This window comes from Nicotiana attenuata, chromosome 5 (assembly GCF_001879085.1).
Source record: "Nicotiana attenuata strain UT chromosome 5, NIATTr2, whole genome shotgun sequence".
NCBI lineage: Eukaryota > Viridiplantae > Streptophyta > Magnoliopsida > Solanales > Solanaceae > Nicotiana > Nicotiana attenuata.
The window spans coordinates 18,158,634-18,172,204 of NC_031993.1; the positions used below are offsets into that span (position 1 = coordinate 18,158,634).

Genomic DNA, 13,571 nt, shown 5'->3' on the forward strand with positions numbered 1-13,571 from the left:
TTATATGCCAAGTTTGTTAATGACTCATTATTTCTAATGTTAGGAGGTGTAGTTTTAAAAAATAGAATAATAAAATAAATAAAAATAAAATATAAGCAATTACACGGAATCACAAGAAGTAAAGGTAGAGAAATAAAAGATAAATAATATACAAAGAAAAATGTATTTTAAATTTTCAAAAAAATTAAAAGGTAAAAATAAAATTTAAAAAGTAAAATAATAGAAATAAAAAGTTATAAAGAAAATAAATTAAAATAAAATAAAAAGGCAAGAAATTAAAAGGCAACCTTGTAATTACACAGTGTAATTACCACCAATTCTTACCTCCTCCTTGAGAATTAGAGAGTGTAATTACACCCCTCCAATTACACCCAATTCTATGCTGATCAAATAATTACTTGGCCAAACAAACATGTCAAACTGTGTAATTACACCCAATTACACGCAAATCTAATTCCCAGGTGGCTTTCCAAACAGACTCTTATTCTTCTTCGATTTGGACTCAAACTTGTATTAGGAGAAGTTTTGGGACCAAATATGGAATTTTCATTTTTTCAATACTCCCTTCATGCTTTGCTTCCTTGCTCTCCCTGAACCCAAAAGCTTATTCTCCGCCGTTCACCTGCCGGAACTCCGCCGGCAATGGAATTCTCGGACGAGTGGAAGTCTCTATGGCCAATATCTTCATCCTATTCGCCACCACTTCTACTCTCAAATTATTCACACGAAGAAAAATCCTCCTCAAAACGACGCCGTATTGATAGTCCAATTTGCCCTTTGATTTTCAAGCCATGTGCAGAAACCCTAAGACTACTCCTCCGGTCGCCATTGTTATCAACTCGGCTTCCTCCTCTAGTTCCTGAGTTTTCTCTACCAAGATTTCTACAAACTTCAAGTAGTATACTTCCTTCTACAGCTTCTTCAATTGCTACACAGTTTATTACTCCACTGGTTTCTGAATCAATTCACAACTTTAATGCAATCCAATTGCTCCCTTTCCCTAATATTTGTGAAGCTAACAAACCCAATTCGGTTCTTGGATTTTTTCCAACTGGGGAAAATTATGACCAAGTTGGGTATTTTAAACTATGTTTTGAGGATAAACAAGTTGTGGTTAAGAAATTTAAGAATGGGAAATCTTTGTTAGTGCATAATCACAAGTTGAATTGTAGGATTTTGAGGTTAGTAGTGAACCCAGTTACTGTTAGTGAAATTGATGATAGTGCTTGTTTATCTACTTTTGGGTATTTATTGGTTTGTACTTTGTATTCTGTTCATTGGTATAGTGTGAAGATGGGGGTTAAAGGTGTTGGCAGTGTTACGGTAGATTATGTGGGTAGTGCTGATAGAAACTTGTTTAAGGGTTGTGCTGTTTCTCATGCTTGTTGGAGTCCACATTTGAGAGAAGAGTGTGTTGTGTTGTTGGAAAATGGGAACTTGTACTTGTTTGATATGGGTTCTTGCCTGAGGAGTCAGACTTTGTTTGCTTGTGATGTATTGCAAGGGAAGAAATTGCAGGTTTTGTGGGATAAGTTGGATAGAGATGGAGAGTGGCTAAGCTGTGAATTTAGCTGGCATCCGAAGATTTTGATTGTTGCGAATTCAAGGGCTGTGTTTTTGGTGGATTTGAGGTCGGAGAAGTGCAAAGTCTGCACCTTGCTAAAGATTGAGGCAGTGTCGTTGGGTAAAACTGATAGATTTCTTGCACTCTCTAGAGTGGAGTCTGACCCCTTTTGTTTTGCTGCAGTTTCTGGTCGCATGCTTCTTCTTTGTGATGTGAGGAAGCCATTAATGCCATTGTTGCGGTGGGTACATGGCCTAAATAATCCAGGTTACATGATTGCTTTAAGATTGACAGACCTTAGGCCAAGCTCAATAGATGATAAATGGACATGGGCTACCGAATCAGGGCGTTGCATTTTGGTAGGATCATTTTGGGACAGTGAATTTGCTCTATTCTGCTATGGGCCAGGTAGCAATCATGGTCATGAGTTTCCTGAAATATCGAGGCTCAGTAAATCGGTATATGCTTGGGGACAGCCTTCAGACCTCTCACTTTCTGGTCGTGATTGTTGTTGTGAAAGTTGTCTTATGAGAGTAGATTTCTCTAAAGACATCCTTCCTGATTGGATTAATTGGAGGCAAAAGGAAGTCCTTGTTTTGGGGTTTGGCATTCTCAACAATGGCCTTTCTGTTCAATCAGATGATACTAATAATTCTGTTGGGTTTTTGCTTGTAAGGTTAATGTCATGTGGCAGTTTAGAAGCTCAGAGATACACTGCAGCATGGGACTCTGAAGAAAGGTCAGAATCACCTTACGGAGGGAAATCTCTGTGCTCTGAAAATAACCTTCTGTATGATATGAGTATTGGAGAATTGGAATTAAAAAAGAAACCTTACTACCTGAACCTTGACTTTCTAAAAGGGTATCTAAATGGAACACTAACTAAAATCCTTAGTAGGAAACACATAGACAACCAAAAGGATTCCAAAGAAAATCCAGCAGAGATCCACCTGCAAATATGTCAGAAGCTTAAAGAATCTGGCATCACAAGACTGAGGCCATCTCAAAACGTTTTTGATGTTATCAGAGGTATCAGCTTTCCCGCAAGCATTTATGAGATTGCTTTAGAAAGCATTTGCGCCAGTTTGCCGAATACTCTTCTGGGGCTGGCTTTTTCTGCCTTCTCAAGATTCCCTGAAGTTCACCTGAAACCAAAGAAAGGTTCTCTAGAATTGTTTTATATTTTGGACAAACTATATCCACTGCCTTTTCCCTTGCATAAATGTTGTATTGATGAGACATCGGAAAAAGTTCAGTCTCCTAGTTCTTCTTCTGCTCCTGTTCTTCCTCCTCCTTTTCTGGTGGCTCTTAATAGCCTCCAAATAGCAGAAAGAGATATATTGCCACTTGATGCTGAACTTAGGCTTCAGAGTGATAAAGTTATGAAGGTGGCCCATGAAATCGGTCTGTCACACATTGGTACTGAGCCTGGTGATGGATATTCAGTTTCCCTTGATCCAGATACTGAATGCCCTAGCAATGTGATTGAAAAAATGAAGCCTCTCTGTTTGCATGAACCCGTGGCATTCTCTGACTGTAATATTTCTAAAATGGACTCTGTCGGAGTAGAACCTGATAAAAGATTTAGATCCTTCATTTATAAAAAACACCAAGAACCTGTCTCAAGTACTAGCAAAGAGATGATAGGAGTGGAGTTGTTCGATGAGGAGTGCCCAGTAGAGCTCAAATTCAATGATAGTTCCATCATGCTGGAGGCAAATGAGCTGGAAACATTTAAGTTGTTGAAACAAAAGGACTTAGGTTTTCAGAAAAGCTTTCAGTTGTATCAAGAGTATTTAAGTGGTTGAACGAGGATTGGTTCAGTGAAGCACAGTTAGGGGTATCCACTCTTCTCCAAGAAATGGCTATTACAGATTGAGATGGCAGGTTGAACATCAAAGAGTTTGACAATGAATGTTAGATTTCATTTTTCTCATACATTTATCTTTCTAAAACTCTTATTGGTGTTAATAATAAACTTTTTTTGTTGCAGTTTTTGGATTTCGTGCCAGCGAAGTTGTAGCTCATTGTGCCCTGAAGCTGATATCCAGAGACCACAGTATGCTTTCTCTGTTTACTCCTCTTTCTCTTCCTATCATTTTGAATGGGTTATGAAATTGTGCAGATCTGATTAGTCAAGTGTATTCTGTTGTTTTCAAAAACAGGTTTCTTTTTTCTAGTTTTTGTTTGGATGATGGTGGTGACTGGTCTAATTTGCAATTATTCGTGCTTAGTGAAACTCTAAATTAATGAATGTAATTTTTTTTCTTTCCTCCCAGCTTTTTTTTCCTGGTGTTCTTTTGGTACTCTTCTGCATAAATGTGGCCTCCTCTATGTTTCTGTTGTCTGATTTTCTTTGGACTTTGGTCTGTCATTGTCATCTGCTCTGTCCTACATGGCTTATCTGTTCCTTTTTCCTTTTTTGCCTTTTTTCCTCTCTTGAGTGACCGAGTTTATTTATGGCATGAAACAACTCGTAGTATGGGTCTAGCTTATTGTAAAATCAACTCCTACTGGTAGAAGAGCTATATGTTAGTCCTACAGTCTTTTTGCCTCCTGTAGTAGAAGTTTTTGCTATTTGAAGAGTCTGAGAGAACCAATTTTTCTTACATCACTAATCTTGAATTTTTGCTTGTAGTTGGCTAGATTCTGTAACTCAATATGACAATTCTGAGATATTTAAAGGGGGGAAAACCAGGATGCCACTGTCGCGGATCATTGGACAGAGCAAGGCTAGACTTTCAGTTTTAGGCATAACATAAACTACTGGGAGTTCAACAGTGTTTACAGTCTAAATCTGACTCTCTTACTTGGAAAAGTGATGCAAAGGGGAGATTTAAGGTGAGAGGTTGTTTATCAACACTTAAGAAGAGAATATGGCAGCATCCCAAACTGGCCTTGGAGCGGCATTTGGAGAAACAAGGCACCTTTAAAGGTGGACTGCTTTACCTGGCTGGTGGCGCAGAAAGCATGCCTAACCCAAGAGAACTTCAGAAAGGAGGGATCAATTTTTGCAGCAGGTGCTGTTTGTTTGAAAGGCAAAGCAAGGTTGTTAATCATATCTTCATTCATTGCGTTTACACCACGAAGATTTGGCATTTCATTGTTAATGTTGTAAGGGTAGCTGGGCAATGCCAAAATAACTACAATATTAATGCAATGCTGGTATTTTGAAAGGGCTGGAAAAGCACAAGGTGAAAACATTGAATTCAATCCATCCTACAATCTGGTGGATCATATGGAAAGAAAGGAACATAAGAATTTTTTAGAGCAAAAATGATTCTGTAATTAGCATTAAATACATATGCATTTCTTTACTCTCTCTTTTTGGTGTAACATGGCAACTGCAAATGACATAAATGCCATGATCGAATTTTTTAGCTCATTGCATAATTTGTAATGTGGCTTTTCTCTGTACTGACAAGAGGGGTTGCTGTGATGGTAAGCAACCTCCACTTCCAACCAAGAGGTTGTGAGTTCGAGTCTCCCCAAGAGCAAGGTGGGAAGTTCTCGGAGGGAAGGATGCCGAGGGTCTATTTGGAAACAGCCTCTCTACCCCAGGTTAGGGGTAAAGTTTGCGTACACACTACCCTCCCCAGACCCCACTAAGTGGGATTATACTGGGTTGTTGTTGTTGTTGTTGTTACTTTTCTCTGTAATATTCTGCAGTCCCTTGCTACACATTAATAAAACACCTTTACCAATAAAATGAAAAATTAAAGAAACCTACTTACTCTGTTAGATATCTCAAAATTATACGTCGACTTAAAATGGGAAATTCTGTTTTTAGCAATAACCAGTAGCTCTTACAGTTAAATTGTTTCCTTCCTGTATCTCTCGTGTATGCTTTTTAACATACACGAGGACGTATGCCTGAACATGTTTTCTATGTAGGTGGATTCCTGGACAACTTTGCCCTACAGTCCCCAACAGATCTAACTATATTCATTGCATTGAAGATCTTCTGTCATCGAACATCATTCCTAAAGTTCAAGATGACAGAAACTGTATTAGGGGTTTTGATATAGGAACGGGAGCTAATTGCATTTACCCTCTTCTCGGTGCATCTCTTATGGGTTGGAAGTTTGTTGGCTCTGGTAGCCCCCTCTAATTTGTAATTTTCTCCCTTGCGTCATTGTTGGTGTTTGTCTAATAAAATTGCACTATATATTTACAAAACACTGATTTCTTCATATGTGTCATCCATTTGCTATAACAGATGTTACCAACGTAGCTTTCGAGTGGGCAGAGAAAAATGTTAAAAGTAATCCTCATCTTTCTGAATTGATTGAAATCAGAAGAGTTAACATGGAAACCCCATCAGCTTCCAAGGAAGAGCTGAATGATGAAGCAGGAAAATATGGCCAATGTAAAGACGTAGACTTCGACAATGCAGAGGCTGCTCTCATTGGACCTTCACCTCCTTCTCATCTCCCAGTGCACCCAGGTATAGGAAAAATTTACAATGGACCTCCTATACTTGTCGGCGTAGTCAAGGATGGAGAGAAATTCGATTTTTGTATGTGCAACCCTCCATTTTTTGAGACGATTGAGGAAGCTGGATTAAATCCAAAGACTTCTTGTGGTGGGACTAAGCAGGAGATGGTTTGTCCTGGTGGAGAGAATGCTTTTATTACTCGTATTATTGAGGATAGTGTTCAGTTAAGGGAATCCTTTCTGTATGCTATCAGTCTTTGAATCTGGTTTATTGCATTATGTGTTAGAGAACTTTATCATGAAAGCTCAATTGAAGAGTCCTTATATTTCCTGACCCCATCTTTGCCAGGTGGTACACCTCGATGGTTGGAAGAAAAACTAACCTAAAGGTACTTATATCAAAGCTTTGGGAGGTTGGAGCAACAATAGTGAAGACAACTGACTTTGTGCAAGGCCAGACATGCCGATGGGGTCTTGCCTGGTCATTTCTCCCTCTTTCCAAGAAGATGGTACCATCCCACGTGGCTGAGAAGAATAACATGTCGTTCATGCTTGAGGTCTGTTATTACTAGACTTTTATTCTGTCATTTATTCAATTGTGGGAAATTGATAATTCTGATAAAAAAGAGCTCAAGTATCATAAGCTTGTCAGTAAAAGTTATAACGAGCAATTTTCTTTTCACCTGATACTGTCTCTCACTTTTTATGTGTAAGCTTTGCGTCTTTTGTTAGAGGTGGTGTACACTTATAAAAAGAAACTCACAATTCGTCAACTACTTCCATCTTCTTTTTTGAGTGTAGTTCATTGTCCAAACGCAATTTCAACTTCCACAGACTTTTTCAACTTCAATTCTTTTGTCCACTTACATAGACATGGGGGTTGAGTTAGTATTTTGACAGTTTTGACTATGGTGTGGAACTGGTTCTTCTTTAGGGATGCATAACAGGGTGTGGGAGTTGAGTTAGTATTTTGACTGGTAAATGTGGAATTGGTTCTTCTTTAGGTATGTGTAAGAGGTAGTTTTTGATGGCTTGGAAGAATTCACTTGGAAGTAGAATCTATCTAATATAATTCTGTCATAGAAAGAACAAAATTCTTTTCGACCCCGTCATAATTTTCAATAAGTCCGGTGCACCGGGTGTGGCTGAATAGTGTTGCTTCGATTGTTCTTTATTAGTCACAATGGAAGATGTAGTTGCGAAAAAGATCAACTTTCATAAATCCATTATTTATGCTGTGTGGCAGTGGTTTAGCATGTGGAATAGAACATAAGATCATGAATACAGCCGTTTGCTGTGGTCTTACTTAACAAAATTATCTGATCACTAGTGCCATCAGTTGAGATCTTTTTGTATTGCAGTCTAATGATTATCTTGTATAAAATGGATCATATCTACCATATATTTGCAAATAATACTTTTGAATTTGGATTGGGGTAGGAAGCATCGGTATGTTCTTCTAACCATTTAACTGCTTGACTCACCTTGGGATATCATTATTTTCTCCTCAATCTCCTTAACCGCAAGGAAATTTTTTGGTGGGACAAACAAGCTCTGTGCTCTGCCCCTGCCTTCCCACCCCACCTGAACCCAGGAAAAAAGTCAATTGGCACTTGTATTGTCATTGTTATCCTTTTGCATGAACTGATTGTTGACAAATTATGTATTCACCTCGGTTTTGTACTTCTACCTTATGTATGAGTTCATGTGCTTCTCTAGGCAGACTAACTAGTTTCTGCACGAAGTGGTTGGACTAGTTCTGTTAATTACTTCCATTGCTAGTAGATCCAAGATTTCTTACCGATTTTCAATGTTTGTTTAGGGTCTGCAGCGCCATCAGAGTGCCATTGATGTATTGCAATCAGTGGAATCCTATTTCTGTAGTATTGGTGCATCCTCTAAATTAGACTCTGCCTCGTTTAATGTTGATGTAAGCTCCATTTGTTCTTCTCTCTGATAATTACTGCACCTGTTACATGTTTTTCCTGAATCTCAATTTTTTCTTATAGGTAACTTTGTCAGGTTAGCAATGTAAGTCTATCATGAAGACCCGGTCACAGAATGGAAACGAACAGGATATACCAATATCTGCAAATTATTGCTCTGGCCAACTGAATGACATGCGTCTGCGTGTTTCTGTAATTCCCCTTACTATTTAGCATATTATGTACTTATGTCGCTGGAACCAATGCCTGGTTATTCTTGGGGCTTGTTAATCTCACTATTTAGCATGTGCGTCGTTGTATCTATTGGTCTTCCAGCAGATACCAGGGACACTTCTGGTGAGGGGATCGTTGCTCCAGAAAGAGATCCCTGTATCAGGTTTGTCCAAAATCATTTGGTCATATCCAATCAATCCAGTAATATTTCATTTTCCCCCTTTCCTTGCCTCCTAAACTATTTGGTCAAAGCCGGTAGTGTCTCATCCCTCTTTGACAGATTATTTTGATAAGGTAACTTGGTAAATAATTATATTTTTGAGAAACCTCCTATATACAAGCAGTTTACAAAACATGTTCTCTACAAATGAATAACCAATTTTCTATACAAACAAGAATCCCATGGGTGCACCAAAAGCTCACTAAAAATCATGCTATTACTTACATATACAAAGTCATTTTCTACCCCCGCACAAGCTCTCCTATTTCTCTACTTCCACTAGAACCACATTATACGCCACATGGCAATGTCCTATGTCTTCTCTTCCTTCTTCTAAAAGCCCAGCTCTGTAGGACTTGGATAGAAACTACAGAAAGAAAATTCTGAAAAGAAAAACATATTTGTTAGCGGGGTGTTTTCTTTTATATTCCAGCAATTACAGGAAGTTCTAAAAAGCAAATTCAGTAAAGGCACCAGATAATGGTTCCTTCTCCTGGTGTAGAAGATAACCTGCGTATGATCTGCCGAACTACTAGTGAGATGATACAACGGTGACTTATGTGTATGGTTAAGGACTGGGTAGGTTGTGTAGGAAATGTTGAGGATCCTAGCAATTACAGGAAGTTTTGAAAAGCAAATTCAGTAAAGGCATCAGATGATGCTTCATTCTCTAGGTGCTAAAGATAGCCGGTGTATGATCTAACGGTTAGATAGGTTGTGAAGGAAATTGTTAAAGTGTATATCTTTTCTAAAATAAATATGGAGTGAAATTAACAATTCCTCCTGTCCTTTGTTGCATTGTTTTGTATTATCTAAAAGAAATTAACAATTCCTCATGTCCGCTTGAGAGCATGCACGAGATGTGAGTGAGTCATTCACGAGAGAATGATAAAATAGTAAGATACCATTATCTGACTAACAGAATGTGTTGTAACTATTCTAAGTAGAAGAAAAATAAGTAACATTCAGTTGTTTCTTTTCAGTTGGAAGCAGCCACAAATAAAGCAACTGCTCTGTCTAGAAATGAGAGCAAATATAAATGGCATATAAGAATGGCTTGTTTTCTGGTTTGTGCGGGTGGCTCATGTAGTTCACATCAAAGGTTGCTACCTCTAGCATCAAGCCCACCATGTATCAAACTGTATTGACAAGATTTGGATTAAAATCAGAGCTGGCTCGATGCATGCATTTGGCATGTGCTTGCCAGCCATGTGCTAACATGTCTCTCATTCATAAGCTGTCTCACTTTCTCTACATTTTCCCACATCCCAAGTAAGGCATTCCAAATATGATCATCAGGTTCACAAGGAGGCATCTTCTTTAATTTATCTGAGCTAGCACTTCACTAAAACCTCCTGCTCTACCTAAGAGGTCAATTATGCATGCATAATATAATGTTCTTCATTGGGAGGAACATTATGATTACAAGTCATCATCTCGAAAAAAGAAAGGCCTTCCTGCACTAGTCCTGAATGACAAATGTGATTCTGTTTGGTTTCACTCCAATCTTAAAGAACATTTCAATTGCCCATACCATGTTGTGCTAATGCAGACAACATGGTATTCCATAATACTTGTTCCTCTTTGCAACTTCCACATTTTGAATACATATCAATGAGACAACTCATAACAATTGCATTAGGTCTTAAACCAGCATTCACCAGGAATGCATGTACTTGCTTACCACGCTTAAGTGATGCTATATCAGATAGACAACTACTAAACGTAAACTGATCAGGTTGGACCTGAAGCTTCACCATCTTTGCAAATAACTCAGGGGCCTGAAGGCTCATGCCACTATGGGAATAGCCAGCAATCAAAGTCGTCCAAGAAACAGGATTCTTCCAGGAATACAAATTTCTCCTAGGATGTTAAGGTGATGGAAGGCTGGCCTTGAGAAGAGAGATTGAGAATATTTTGGACTGACCATAAATTATTGAGCTTCTTGTTTGTATTAACTCCAAACCTGCGAGCTTTGGAAGGTAAACATGAAGTGGGCACATGTCAGAATGGGTTGCTTTGATTCTATTTCTAGCAAAATGGCTAGTTCAAACATGATTTCAAAAACTAAAATAAAATTCAAACTTTAGCAAACAAACCTTATATGTTAGGTGGAACTATTTCTAAATTAGTTTTGAGTAATTAATGTAAACTAGAACATAAAACCTCAATTTTTTGCGACAATTAGATATCAATAAGCTTATACCAGTACAAATAGCTAGCTCATTGTAAACGGTATATATAGCATATTAAGTGCAAAACATAAAATTTAAAAACAGTTAATTAAGTTGCACAACATTTTTAAAAAAATTCTCTTAAAAAATATTGAAAAAGGTAAAACTGTTATTCCTATCACCATAAAAAAGGAAAGAGGCAGAATACTGTCTGTTTATCCTATCCTAAAAATATACTCTAGTATTCAATCAATTAACAAAGAAGAAACAAACCAAAAGTCAACACTAGCCACCCTACAGAATCTTAATTAAGGGGCTAAAGTCAAATTGCCTATAACGGAAATAGGGTTGTCAAATTTGGTCAAGCCCAAATGATCCGTCCAACGTTGGCTTGGTTATTGACCCGATTATTTATTGAACTCAGTCTATCTTAACCTAACTCATCTCAACCTATTTGATACGAACGCAGAAGTAAAATAACAAGAACACAAATAACAAGATAAAAGATAAAGATTCAGTAGAGAACCAACTAAGAAATTGAAAGAACATTTGAAATAAACAAATACCCAATCAATTTAAGACTTAATTGATCCAAAACTATAGGAACAACTATAAAGGGAAGCAATCCCCTTGCAAGTTCACCTTACTAAGTAATCAACCAATATAGGAATTTATCCTAAACACTCTCAATGAGTTTTTATTCACAATATCAAAATAAGCTAAGCTAAAATGAGAGCCGTAATGGCTATTTATACTAGGGAGCTAAATATTACAAGTATAACCACCAGATATAATGTAGTCTTTAATTGTTGGCTATATTGCACATGTAGCCGTTCCGTAATGGAAGTAGCCTCCAATTAGAATCCAAATTGCTCGATGGTTATCTAGATTTTATCATCCTCTCTCTCTTAAAAGAAATTCGTCCTCATATTTGGACCTTTAAACAAAAGAAAGGGAGCTTCCATTAGTAAAATTTCAACTTGGACATAAACAAGTTCCTCAAACTAACAAGCAAACCATATTTTAACAAATTAATGGTGCATCCAAGCCAATAAGTAAGACAAATCTACCATTCAAACCAAAATCTAATGATACCCATGGGCAAAATAAAGCATAAAAGCTAACCAAAATATGAGAATTATTATGAAATACCTCCAATTTACACACCAAATATGCCCCATCATAAGAATCATCAAGAAAAGTATTAACTCTCATAGCTTTATCAAGTCCAACCATAAGCATAAGCCAAATAAATAAGTCATTCTTGAATTCAAGTAGATATGAGAAATAGAAAATAAGAATGGTATGCTCAAACAAAACAAGTCTCTTGGCTTCACCAATATTATCATTCAAGAAAGATTTAGCATGCTTTTTCTTAAACTCATCACACCAACCCACATGAAGGTAATCTTGTTTTAAACTCAAAGCACTGGTTTAGTAGAACAAATTAGTTCTATCAAATATATGACTGGAAAAAGGTAGAAGGTTTACACCAATTAAAGAACTTTCTTCTTTTTCAAAAAGTTTAGCTTCCAAAACAATCTCATTAGTAATCTCAAACATCTTCTTAAAAATGGAACCTTTGATTGGTAAATCCATATCAAACTCAAAAGATTGTATCTCACAATCAAACAAGAAAGAATCTGATGGCTTAAAGCTTGAAACTTTACCACTCAATTCACCTTCAAATAAGCAATCATCACCAATTAAAGAATGGTCCTCAAAGTAGAAAGCATGAACAATCGGAATCAATGGATCAAACTCAATAAAATCACATAAAGATGCAATGTTTACGCTTTCCTCAACCTCAATCAATACTTCTTCATAAGTAAATAGGTCATTCAAACCATCAAAACAACAAGAATCATTATCTAGTGTATCTTCACAACTCAAAGAATCATTAGAATCAATAAGTGTACCCAAACTAACACTTGAAGCATCATTATGCTCATCACAAGAAGAAAGAGTGTTAGTCTTAACAATCATACCTTGATACACTTCTAAAGATTCTATGTTACCTCCTTGTAGAATGAAAGAATCTTCACTTTGGGCTAGGGTGAATTCGGTCACCTCACTTGATGTTCTTTTTTGAAGACTTCCACTTGAATCTTTCTTCAAAAGATCTACATAATAAGTCAAACAATTAGCAAGAAAAACATCGTCATGAGAGGATTATAAGAAGATTGTTCCTCACTTGAACTCTCTTGTTTTCTCTCTTCTTTCTTTTCATTCTTCTTTTCAGTCTTTTCTTTTCCTTCTTTCTTGGTTCTCTCACTCAATTCTTTTATATGCCTATAGTCTTCACTCACTTGAAATGGAGTCAAAGGAGTAAGGACTATTTTTTTGTCATTCTCCTCAAAAGAATATTTATTAGTCCTTCCATCATGTAGAGCATCCTTGTCATATTCCTATGGCCTCCCCAACAATAGATGACATGCTTGCATAAGCACCACATCACAAAGAATATCATCAACATACTTTTTAGTTTCGAAATTCATCAAGACTTGTCTAGTCATTTTAAGTTCACCACATTCATTAAGCCACTTGAGTTTATAAGGGCGAGTATGTATTTGAGTCTTCAAGTTTAACTTGTCAACCATATAAGTACTAGCAACATTATCACAACTACTACCATAAATAATCAAATAATACACATGATCTTTAATCTTACACCTTCCATGGAACAAGTTCTCTATTTGGTTCATATCTTCTATCACTTTTGCATTCAACACTCTCCTAACAACATACAAAGGTAAATAAGAGTGTCATATTTTACTTCATCATCATATTCGGCCTCCTCTTCTTCACACGATTCTTTATATTCTTCCTTTTCATAAGCTTCTTCCATAAGAATTATGGTTCTTGTATTAGGACATTCACTCATTTTATGACCATATCCTTGACATTTGTAGCATCTATTAGAGTTAAAATTTTAGAAATAAGATTTAGAATTGTTACCTCCCTCCTTAGCCTCCACCTTTGGTTTGCCTTTGTCATTTTGCCACTTGGAGTAACTT

At 36.9% G+C, this 13,571-nt stretch overlaps 2 protein-coding genes across 3 annotated transcripts; both read left to right on the forward strand.

The window, feature by feature from the left end:
- Positions 553-4,419, forward strand: LOC109225430. 2 transcript variants are annotated; one of them, XM_019390092.1, is made up of 3 exons: positions 553-3,480; positions 3,558-3,623; positions 4,203-4,419. In XM_019390092.1, the coding sequence occupies exon 1, from the start codon at positions 643-645 to the stop codon at positions 3,370-3,372; it is 2,730 nt and encodes a 909-aa protein (XP_019245637.1). In that variant the 5' UTR covers positions 553-642; the 3' UTR covers positions 3,373-3,480; positions 3,558-3,623; positions 4,203-4,419. The 2 variants fall into 2 exon arrangements, with proteins under 2 accessions (XP_019245637.1, XP_019245636.1); XM_019390091.1 differs by having other exon boundaries at positions 553-3,451.
- On the forward strand, positions 3,445-8,877 carry LOC109226024 (ribosomal RNA large subunit methyltransferase F-like). Its single transcript, XM_019390828.1, has 8 exons — positions 3,445-3,451; positions 3,558-3,623; positions 4,411-4,612; positions 5,459-5,661; positions 5,784-6,243; positions 6,351-6,558; positions 7,824-7,931; positions 8,011-8,877. Exons 1-8 carry the CDS (start codon positions 3,445-3,447, stop codon positions 8,026-8,028), a joined length of 1,272 nt encoding a protein of 423 aa, XP_019246373.1. The 3' UTR covers positions 8,029-8,877.